The 12309-nt window shown below is 36.7% G+C and overlaps 1 protein-coding gene across 2 annotated transcripts in view; it reads left to right on the top strand.

Annotated features, from left to right (window-relative positions):
• The window catches only part of LETM1 (leucine zipper and EF-hand containing transmembrane protein 1), an 84889-nt gene that overhangs the window by 7329 nt on the left and 65251 nt on the right, over positions 1 to 12309 (top strand). For both annotated transcript variants that reach the window (XM_074229939.1, XM_074229940.1), the window contains exon 2: positions 4862 to 4919. In XM_074229939.1, coding sequence (XP_074086040.1) covers positions 4862 to 4919 — 58 coding nt within the window. The remainder of the gene's footprint in view (positions 1 to 4861; positions 4920 to 12309) is intronic.

Genomic DNA, 12309 nt, shown 5'->3' on the forward strand with positions numbered 1-12309 from the left:
TAGGTACTAGGAATACTGGACCTGTTGTTTTTCAAAGAGGACAGGATGTCACGGGGTGATGTCTTAACTTGCTCATAAATTGAATTTAAGTGAAACAGTTGCACAAAGTCATCAGCCTAACTCTTATCTTCCTGAGTCTTGAAGTCTAGTATGGCAGGACAAGAGTCAAGATGATAGATGTTGCAGCGTCATCAATCTCTGCACTACACAGTGCCACTTCATCTATCTTCATGGGATTTGGAACCAATTGTTCCCATCTGCCCATTCTGCATGGGAAGTCTTCACATGCTTGGGGTAGACATCTCCCTAACTCATCAGTAGGTTTGAGACCCACTTGGCTACTCTCAACTTGGTTTAACCCTGTTCGCTGAGATGGTTTACTGGGGTGTGGCCATTGCACATGCTACAGCTTCTTGGAGCCATAGGTGGGGGAGTTGGGGGAGTCAGGTGGACACCAAAGGTGGTTGAGCTGTCCTGAAAAGGGATCACCAAACCCTTCTTGAGCACTCCTTATAAGGTAAAAAAAACAATGAAACAACTTCTATTGGAAATTTGAAGATCAACCACATTACAGAGAAGGAAAATAAAATCTAGTTCTAAGAAATGACTGAGTCATGCAGGCAATAAGGACCAGAGATTGGATTTGAACCAAGTTCCTATGTTGCCAAATCCTGGGTTTTTCATATAGCCTAGCAGAAAATAGATTACTGAGCTAATTTATTAGACTTGGTGTGCTTTCTCTTTGGTAGATTTCAAATTATTTGATGTGAAAAGACTTGTTTCATGGCTCTATAGTATTGATCTTGTTTATTGCATTCAGTATGCCATAAATAACACATGACTTGTATTTTTCTTATGAGCCGAGTTCCCCTGACTTCACAGCCCACAATGGACAGTGTTAGGCTATCAGCCTATGGGGTTGTGTCCTCCAGTAGCATAACGGTTACTATCCCTCCCTTAGTGCTCAACACAGTATCTAGGACATAGCCAGTGCTTAATAACTGCTTATTGACTGAGCTATGCCTTCAAGGTGGTGTAATTTATTTCTCTCATAAGTGGTTTGTAAACATTTTCTAAATTATTTGTTGATAATTTGCATTTTTTTTAAAACAAATTTGTATTCTTTAACCATGTCTCTTAAAGAATAACTCTTATAAAACATCTCATAAACATCTGTTAGCCAAAATTTTTAAGACTGAGCATCATTTTTCATTGCATAAGTGGTCAAAGGATATGTGCAAATTACTGAAGTAGAAGTGGAAACTCAACAACCAAATAAAAATACTCTGAATCACTAATAAGAAAAATGCACATTAAACAATACTGAGGTAATACTTCCTAACCATCAAATTAAGCCAGTTTTTTTTTTAATCTGGAATCAGTATTTTTATTTTTAAGGGAACTCTTAGGAAGGAATTCCATCTACCAGTGCAGGGCTTTCTCAGAGCTTGCTTGAAACTCTGGGGTGCTTAAGCCAGTGTGAGGCAGAAGTAGAACCTGCATATGGGTCTCCCTGACTCTGGGGAGCTATGCTGCTCCAGCCAGGATAAGGGATGAGGGAAGGACAGACACAGGAAGAAACAGAACCAGAGAAATCAGACCCAGTGACAGCTTGGGTAAAGGCAGAGAACTCAGGAAAGAATTTAAATCAAGTACAGGGGCAAGTGTTGGCTCATATGACTTCTGTTATCCTAGAGGCCTGTCTTTGCTGTGAAGAGAAAGAAGTAGTATCACATCCCAATTGTTACATAAGAGCTTGGTGCTTAACTGGTGGCTACTTTGTTTTGAGGGAAGGACTACATAGCAAAATCTATTTAATAAAGAACTAAATTTCAGTTTTAGGGAACTCAGAATCCCAAGGAAGTGGTATGCAAAGAAATGGAAAACCATCCCCAGCTTTCCAGGGGCTCACCTTGTTATTAGAAGGCCTTTCCCATTCATAGGGTGCTGAAGAAGTTCCCCTTCAGCATAACTAGTATAGTTTCTTTGGGTTCTTGTGAAACCTTGAAACTACTCCCCCCCCCCCCCCTTCAATAAGGCTTCCAATGCAGCTGTTGCAGGGATGCTGCTAGGACTAGCAAGGTAATGGGAAAATCCAATTTCTTTGGTCTTAGGAGTTCAAAGAAGAATGAAGAGACTGAGACCAAAGTTCCTTTCCTCCCTTCTTACCCCTCACTCCCTTTCTTTACTCCTCCATTCCTTCTTAGGATGTTTAGTCAGAATACTCCCTTCTCTTTCCTCTGGTATGCAAAGGCAATCTGTTGGGACTCAAAGGCCAGAAGTCTGCCATTGACCCATGCTGCTTCCCTAATAATGTTTATTGGATTGTATTAATAAAAAATAAGTGAATTTTATAACATTTTAGTGCTTTATTAACCTTTTTTGATCCTTATAATAACTCTTTGAGGTAGGTATTATTGTCATTTTACAAATGAAGAAAAAGCCCTAGAGAGCTTCAGTGACTGGTTGGTAGTCACATAGCCTTTTCAAGTTGAAATTCAAGCCTTTCTTTTTTTTTCCTTTTTATTCTTTTTTTTTTGTATTTAATATTTATTCTCATTTTGTACAAATAATTTTTTATACATTAATAAAATAGTCTTGTTTAAGAGTAAACAAAATACCCCCTCCCCCCAAAAAATATAGCCTCGCTTGAGCGATAAAGGGGAGAGAAAAAATTAAAATTAAAAAAAAATAATAGTAATAACTGTAGGTATGGCCAGGTGGCGCAATGGACTGAGCACCAGCCCTGGAGCTAGGAGCACCGGAGCCCATATCCGGCCCCATACACCCAATGATCACCCAGCTGTGTGACATGCTCAAGCCTTTCTTGGTTCCAAATCCAGTGTTTTTCTTTTTTCACTGACTGCATCTTTAAGCCTCTAGCCTTGGGGGAAGGGGAGGAATTTTGGGCCTAGTTATCCAATTTAAAAGATGCCATTTTGGAGCCAAACTCCTGAGGATATTAATAATCTACCTGAAGTAATTTCTTTTTTTAAAATTATTTTAGGGTTTGTTTTTTTTGTTTTTTTGTTTTTTGTTTTACAAGGTAATGGGGTTAAGTGGCTTGCCTAAGGCCACACAGCTAGGTAATTATTAAATGTCTGAGGCAGCATTTGAACTCAGGTACTCCTGACTCCAGGGCCAGTGCGCCACCTAGCCACCCCCTGAAGTAATTTCTTAGTGCTTAACAAACTTCTACCCAGTGACTCAGAACCCTCGGTTGTTATTATTCATACTCCTTCTCTGACATCCCCCTTTTCCCCCCCCTCACTTTTCCTCTGACCCTCCCAACTTGCCATCTTATTCCTATAACCCTTGACTCAACCCAAACATGTCCACTCTAAAGCTGCCTATGCTTTTGGCTCCTCTTGCTGGAATGCCTGCTCCATAGGTTAAAAAAAATTGCTTTTATCTTAAATCTCTTTTTTTCCCATTCCTTTCAACTTTTTGTTCTCAACCGGAGACCTAGTTGTTTCCTTAATATGGAGGGGATCTTAGAAATATACCTACCCCCCCATTTTACAAGAGAGGTTAAGTGGTTTGCCTAGAGTCTCATGGGCTATAAGGAAAAAATTTTCAGTTTCTTGCCAATTTAGGCATATTTTACATTTGATTGTAATGGAGAGGGAAAATATCAGAATAATGGTGAAAAATAAGGCAATTTTGTTCACAAAACCAGGTAATTAAGAGACTATGAAAACTACCAACTTATAGTCCTATATCTTTCTTTATAAAATCTTTGAGAATTAAGTAGTAACAGATAGGTTTTTGTAAGCAGTATTCTATGTTGGATCACACCTTTATCTTCAGAATTAATTGAAAGGTATATGGGATATAAGAAAGCCATTTTTGCTTATTGTCTGTTATGTCAAGCATTAAAATGCACATCTAAAGATTCTCTTGTCAATTGAATTAAATTAGGGAAGTATATGCTTGGTAAAGGTGTTCAACACTGTCATGGAGAATGTTCTATTTAAGGTCCAAGTAGAAGGATTCCCTAAGATTGTGAGGTCTTCCAGGTGCTCTCATTTTATTGTATCAAGTCCCTGAATATGAAAGTGATCCAGGCTTACTTAGTAGGTCAATTTAATAATCCACATAGGAAAAAAAATCAGGTGAAGAATAGAGTAGCAATTGTTATTGTCTGTAATCTAGCTGGAAAATGGCAAGTCTATTGAATTGATTTGTCTTAAACACACACACACACACACACACACACACACACACACATTATAGGACAGGTTTTATCAATGGACAGTGAGGATGGGATGAAGAGGATAGGCTACCTTGCATTTAATGAAACTGTTTAACAATCTTAAAGGGCTTCCTGATACCAAAGTACATTTTTTAAATGAATGATGTTTCAGTGATACTTTGTGATTTGTAAATCTTAGGGGGCAGCTAGTGGTGCAGTGGATAGAGCACTGACCCTGGAATCAGGAGTACCTGAGTTCAAATCCAGACTCAGACACTTAATAATGGCCTAGCTGTGTGGCCTTGTGCAAGTCACTTAACCTCATTGCCCTAAATAAATAAATAAAAAATGATTTGTAAATCTTGGAAGAATCCAGTTTTTGAAAACTGAAAGTTACAGGGGACTCAAAAGCCAGGTTAGAGATGTATGGGGGACTAGGTGTGCAAATAGATCATATAATCTATGTGCAAGAAGTATTAAGAGACAATTAACCAGGAAACATGCAGTTGGGATTAAACTAAACAGAATGAGTATTTTGTAACTTACATAATGATACCTTTTACAATAATTCACTAAATATTTCTTTAAAAAATTTTAAATAACTTCACTGCAATGTAAATTTGGAATGGTAGGGATTTAATTTTTTTTCTTTGTTTTTGGTTTTAGGTAGTCTGGGAGACCGAGCTTGTCTTAGCTGTAGATCTCTGAATTTGATAAACTATACGTAAGTAAAATTAAACATGACTTCAGATTTTTTATAATTTTTTTAAGTTCCTGACAATTTAAGAGGAGTATAAGAGATTTTTTCCTTCATTGTTATGAGATTTGAGAAACTACTTATTCCTTAAAAAAAACAAACAACACACCTTGTTTGTTTTGTTTAATCTTTATTTTTTTCTTAATATCTGGAAATGTTATATGTTTCTTATACTACTGACAATAGTATCAAATATTTATGTGGGCTTTCTTAATTGTCTGTGTACTTTACATATTGTTGGATGTATATAAATCAATAATCAAGGACAGTATATTTGTGATCAAATGAACAAAACCAGAATTGTGAACATTTCTGATAGATAATTTCCAAGAAAGAAGTAGTTTCTTTTTTAAAAAAATCATTTTTTAACATTATTTCTTTTTAAATTTTGAGTTCTCTTCCATTCCTTTCCAATCCACTGAAAAAGTAAACAATATAATATCAGTTATATATGTGAAATCATGTAAAATGTATTTCTATATTAGTCAAAGCACAAAAATAAAGAGAACAAGAATATTATATTTCAGATTGCATTCAGTTCATCCATTCTCTGGAGGTAGATAATATTTTGTCATTATGAGTCCTTTGAAATTATCTTAGATCACTGGATTGATCAGAATAACCTAATCTTTCATAATTGATCACATACAACATTGCTGTTATGGTATACAGTGATCTCCTGGTTCTTATCACTTCACCTACATCAGTTTATATAAATTTTGCCATATTTTTTCTGAAAGCACACCCCTTGTCATTTTTCATAGTTCAGTAGTACTGTATCACAGTCATATGCCACACTTCAATTCTTCCCCAATTGATGAGCAGTTCCTCAAAAAGAGCTGCTATAACTATTTTTATGTATAAATAAGTCCTTTCCCTTTTTCTTTTATTTCTTTGGAGTATAGACTTAGTAATAATGTGCCCAGTTTTAGACCTTTTTGGATATAGTTCCTGATTATTTTCTACCAACAGTTTATTAATATACATATTTCCTCTCATCTCCCTGACATTTTTTATTTTTGATAGGTGTGAGGTGCTACCTCAGAATTGTTTTAATTTGCATTTCTTTAAGCAGTAGATTAGAACATTTTTTCATATGACTAGAGATAAACTTGTATTTCTTCTGAGAACTGCCTGTTCATGTCCTTTCACTATTCACATACCCTTTTTAATTGGAGAATGGCTCTTAAAATTTAACTCAATTTTCTATATATTTGATAATTGAGACCTTTATCAGAGAAACTTGAAGTAAAATATTTTATTTTACTTTGTTTTCTATGGTTCCTTTTTGCAAAATGTAGTTTTCCTGATTATGTCTTTCAGTTAGATATACTTTTGTTTTTGCTTGTCTGAGATCATGATTGCCACCTCTACTCTATTCACTTCAGTTGAAAGATAATAAACAATGCTCCAGTCCTTCATTTCAATTTTTTATCTTTCTGTTCTAAGCATGTCTGTTGTACACAACATATTGTTGAATTATGGTTTCCAATCCATTCTACTATCTGCTTCTCTTCTAGAATTTGTTCATCCCATTGACACTCATCATCATGCTCACTAACAGTGTTATTCCATCCCATTTTCCTGTTTATCCTTCTTTTTCTTTTTTTATGCTGTTCCTCTTCAAAAGTCTGTCTTAGTTCTAACTACTACTTCTTCCCACCCATCTCTTTTATTCCCTTCCCTTCCTCTTTTTTTTTAAATTTTAAAACTTTTTCCTTCTCTTCCTCTTTGCTTTTAGGTTAAAATTGATTTCTTTATCCAGCTGAGTGCATGCATACATGTATAATACATGTGTATATTTTTTTGTGTGTGTGTGTGTGCACACACACACACACTTTTTCCTCTTTGACCCAATTTTGATAGTTTCAAGAATTACCTGTTCCCTCCCATTTTCCCCTCTTAATTTTTTAATTAATTTTATATTTAATTTTTTTCTGTTTTTGGTTTAAAACTCTTCTTTGTGCCTATAAGCATTCTTTGTGCATCTCTTCTCTCTTCTCCCACTACATCCCTTTTTCTTACCCTTACATTCTTGTTTTGAAAATCATCCCAGTATAATCAACTCATTTGCATGCCCTCTCTATACAGACTCCTTCTAACAGCTCTAATAAATTTCTAGGAGTTACATTTATTATCATCCCAAATAGAAATGTAAACAGTTTAATTCCATCAAGTCCCTTATGATTCTTCTTTCATGTTTACATTTTTATTCTTCTCTTGAGTCTTTTCTTTGAATTTAGCTCTGGTCTTTTCATCAAGAAAACTTGGAAGTCCTTTATTTCTTCAAATGTCCATGTTTTTCTCCAGAAGAATTATATTCATTTTTGCTGGGTAGGTTATTCTTGCTTATAATCCTAACTCTTTTGGCCTGTGGAATATCATTCCAAACTCTCTGGTCTTTTGAATTGGAAGCTTCTAAATCTCATGTCTGACTGTGACTCCACAATATTTGAATTACTCCTGTATGACTGCAATATTTTCTACTTGATCTGGGGGTTTGGAATTTGGCTATAGTGCTCCTGGGAGTTTTCATTTTGGGATCTTTTCAGGAGGTGATGGATGAATTCTTTCATTTTCTGTTTTCTCCTCTGGATTGAAGATAGCAGGGCAGTTTTCCTTGATAATTTTTTTTCCCCTCTTTTTGATAAATTACTTGAAAGATGATGTCTAGATTATTTTTTTGACTTCTAAATAGTTCAATAATTCTTAAATTAGCTCTCTTTTATCTATTTCCCAGATCAGTTGTTTTTCCTTTGAGATATTTCATATTTTCTAGTTTTCATTCTTTTGATTTTGTTTTATTGCTTCTTGAAATTTCATGGAGTCATTAACTTCCCCTTGCCCAGTTGTAATTTTTTAATTTTTTTTTCCAGTTGTAACTTTTAAGGAATTATTTTTTTCAGTGACCTTTTCTATTTGGCCAGTTCCTCTTTTTAAGGAATTCTTCAGTTAATTCAGTTAATTTTTGTACCTTATTTTCTATTTGATTATTTTTGCTTTTAAAGGAGTTCTTTTTACAGTGAATTTTTATATTTCCTTTTGCATTTGATCTATTCTGCTTTTTTAGAGTTCTGCAGTGATTTTTTTTTTATGATTAGGCCAGCTCTGTTTTTTCCCTTATTTATTTATTTATTTATTTGTTTGTTTGTTTGTTTATTCTTATTTTGTACAAATAATTTTTTTTATACATTACTAAAATATTCTTGTTTAAGAGGAAACATAATAGGGGCGGGGTGGCTAGGTGGATCAGTGGATAGAGCACCGGCCTTGGAGTCAGGAGTACCTGAGTTCAAATCTGGCCGCAGACACTTAATAATTACCTAGCTTTGTGGCCTTGGGCAAGCCACTTAACCCTATTTGCCTTGCAAAAACCTAAAAAAAAAAAAAAAGAGGAAACATAACCCCCCCCCCCCAAAAAATATAGACCCACATGAACAATAAAGGGGGAGAAAAAAATTAAAATTAAAATAAAAAAAATAATAATTGTAGGTATGCCCAGGTGGCACAGTGGATGGAGCACTGGCCCTGGAGCCAGGAGCACCTGCGTCCAAATCCAGCCTCGGACACCCAACAATCACCCAGTTGTGCGGCCCCAGGCAGGCCACCCAGCACCATTTGCCCTGCAACCCCCTCCCCCCCAAATAATAATAATAAAAAATGTGCTTCAGTCTGTGTTCCAACACCACCAGCTCTCTTGTGGGTGGATCACATTTTTTATGATAAGTCCATCACAAAAGTTACTTCCATATTTTTCCACCGTTGTCATTACTGATCTCAACTCCTTCCATTCGTACTTCTCCACTACCATGTACTATATTTTCTCTTTCCTTTCACTCTGTCTCTGCTGTAGGGTAGCTGAGTGGTACAGCAGACTGATCCATGGCTCTGGGGCCAAGAGGCCCTGAGCCCACATACCACCCCTTAGGCTCAGCATCTACCCAGTCCTATGGTCCCGGACAGGCCATCCAATCCCAGCCCCTTGCAAGAAGTAAAAAAGAAAATGTATTATATCTGACCACTCTCCCCCTCCCCCTCATGGTCCATCCTCTCCTCCATCACTCATATCCCCCCTCCCTTCCCCTTGTCCCCCTTCTGTCCTTCTTACTCCAGATGTCTATACCCCATTGAGTATTATATGCTGTTTCCTCTCCTAGGCATCTATGATGAGAGCGAAGATTCCCTCATTCCCCCTTGCCTTTCCCCCTTCCGTATCATTGCAATAGCTTGTTGTATTAAAGAAAAATCTTATTATATGAAATATCTTAGCCTATTCCTCCTCTCCTTTTTCTTTCTCCCATTACATTTCCCTTTTATCTATTCACTCCATTTTCACACCACAATATATCTTCAAATTTAGCTTTCTCCTGTGCTTCATCTATAAAAGCTCCTTCTACCTGCTCTATTAAATGAGAAGGCTCATATGAGTATTATCAGTATCATTTTTCTATACAGGAATACATGTAGTTTATCATCATTAAGTCCCTCATATTTTCCCCTTCTTCTCCACTCTCTGTGCTTCACCTGAGTCCTGTATTTGAAGATCAAACCTTCTGTTCAGCTCTGGCCATTCCAACAGGAACATTTGAAATTCCCCTGACTCATTGAAAGTCCATCTTTTTCCCTGGAAGAGGACATTCAGTTTTGCTGGGTAGTTGATTCTTGGTTTCATTCTAAGCTCTTTTGCCTTCTGGAATATTATATTGCAAGCCCTATGAGCTTTTTTTTTTAGCTTTTTTTTTTTTGGCAAGGCAAACGGGGTTAAGTGGCTTGCCCAAGGCCACACAGCTAGGTAGTTATTAAGTGTCTGAGACTAGATTTGAACCTAGGTACTCCTGACTCCAGGGCCGGTGCTTTATCCACTGCGCCACCTAGCCGCCCCTCCTTAATAACTTTTTGAACTGTTTTATCCATTTGACCTATGTTAGTTTTTAACATGTTATTTTCTTCAGCTTTTTTTGGATCTCCTTGACTAAGCTGATGATTTTGTTTTCCATGTTTTTCCTGCATCTCTCATTCCTTTCCCCAATTTTTCTTCTATCTCCCTCACTTGATTTTCAAAGTCTTTTTTGAGCTCTGTCATAGCCTGAGCCCAATTTCTGCTTTTCTTGGAGTCTTTAGATGCAGGAGCTTGTACTTCCTCATTTTCAGATTGATTGTTTTGATCCTTCTTGGGATCACAGGCAAAGTATTTCTCAATGATATTCCTCTTTTTTTCCTCTGCTTACTCATTTCTCCTGCCTGTGCCTGGTTTTGGGCTGCTTCCTGAGCTTTTGAGTATTATTGGGACATCCCCCCCCACAAGGATCTCAGTGTGTGAGGTTCTGTCTTCCCTCCTGGCCTGTGAATGACCACAAGTGCACCCCCCTGTCATGGGGCTGAGGTGGGGGGTCCCTGCTGTTCTTTGGGGGGGGCCTAGACTGCAGTCAGGATCTGAATGTGGTCAGAGTCCCAGAGTCCTGTTCCAGAGACAGAAGACAGAGCTCAGCAGTCTCTCTCCACTCCCCTTCCTAGGCTCAGCACTCATGCCCTGGGGGGCTCCTGCTTACTAGCTCCTGCTTCTGGTTTCTGGATCTGGGCTGCTTGCTGTGTGCCCTGAGGGCTTGGGCTTCCCATGCTTGCTCTGGAAGAGGTACCCCCACTGATACCCCAAATTGGGCCTGGTGCTCCCTCAGGTGTAGGTCAGGAAACTGCCTTCGCTGTTGTGTGCTGGCTCCCAGCTCCCTGCGGCTGCCTCTGGGAGGCTGAAGTTCCTTTGCTCTGGCAGGCTCCAACCCTGTGGAGCCCAGCCTTTCTGCTCTTTTTCAGGTTACCTTGGGTTGGAGAACTGCCTCACTGGATCCCTCTGTGGGTTTTGTCTCTCGAAAATTTAGTTAGAATTAGTTTATAAGTTTTGAACGAGAGCACCTAAGAGACAATGCTCTCCTGTCGCCATCTCGCCTCCGCCCCCCCAATTCTGGTTTTTAAGGTATTATTTTCTTCATTATTTTTGGTGCATCTTTTATAAAGTTTTAATTCTCTTTTCAAAATTTTCTTATATTATTCCCATTTCTTTTTTTTCAGCATTTTCTTTTTTCCTAATTACATGTAAAGACAATTTTTAATACTCATTTAAAAAATTTTGAATTCCAAATTTTCTCCCTTTTCCCTTCACTTCTCCCCTCTGAGACATCAAGCAATTTGGTATAGATTGTACATATTGACTTATTTTTCTTTATTAGTAATTTTTAAAAGATGAATCAAAAGAAAAAATCATGAAAATAATTGTGAAAATGCTTTGATCTGCACTTAGACTCCATCAGTTCTTTCTGATATCCTTTTTAGACCATCAGGTCTTTCTCTGAATGTATATTGCATTTTTCCTTTGTCACTCTAATCTTTGAAACTTTTCTAGGAATTCTTGGAACTTGGCTCCAATCAGCATTTTTCTTTGAGTCTTTGCCTGTAGCTGTTTTCTGAGTTTATATCTTTGGTTTTTCCTGTCATTGTAGCAGCTTTTTTTTTTTTTGTCATTTTATAACTTTATTTCATATTTATAACAATACAATAAACTATCTGGTGGTACAGAAAATTACTCCTACAATCACAAAATATTCACTTAAAAGTTCCTCTTCAGGAAAAATGACCCTCTACCTCTATATCATTCTTCAACTTTATCTTGACTTTAATTTTTTTTTTTAAACACAGGAGCAATTTGATGAAATAAGTCATCTGGATATCCAATCTTTGTCCCTCACCTCTTTATTAAAACATAGAGAAAATATGAAATGAAGAAAATGTTTGGTATTTTCCATTTCACCTATAACCCAATACAAAAATGTTATTGTGTAAGGAATTAGGTAAGAAAAAAGGTAAACAACAAAACCTACAATTTTTCTTTAAAAAATCCAAGCTTATAATAAGGGCATTCATCAGTTAGTAAGTTAATAAGTGAACAAGGATTCACAATGGCCACTTGTTTTCTAATCGACAAATGCTTTTAAAATCAGTAGCACAGGTAAGTATGGATTTTAAATGGGTTTTAAAATCCCCTCAAGTTCTTACAGTGAGCACTTTTGATGTTATAACTGAATTACTGAAGTGTTATGACACACAAAAAATTCTAACCAGTGAATGCAATTCAGAGAAGGTTATTTTCTGTCCCTAGATTTGTGAGGAATTGTGATACTGTCACTATCCAAATCCTCTAGTGTATTAAAAAGTGGCAGTAGTTACTGTCAATCAATTTCACCCCTTTTTTAGTTCTTTTTACAGTAGATTTTTAGGTACAGTTCTCAATCATGGAAACAGTAATGACAGACATCTAAATACAAAATGCTTGAATTATTTTGTCTGCTTTAAAAATATGGTCAACATA

Source organism: Macrotis lagotis, chromosome 3, assembly GCF_037893015.1.
Source record: "Macrotis lagotis isolate mMagLag1 chromosome 3, bilby.v1.9.chrom.fasta, whole genome shotgun sequence".
Lineage (NCBI taxonomy): Eukaryota > Metazoa > Chordata > Mammalia > Peramelemorphia > Peramelidae > Macrotis > Macrotis lagotis.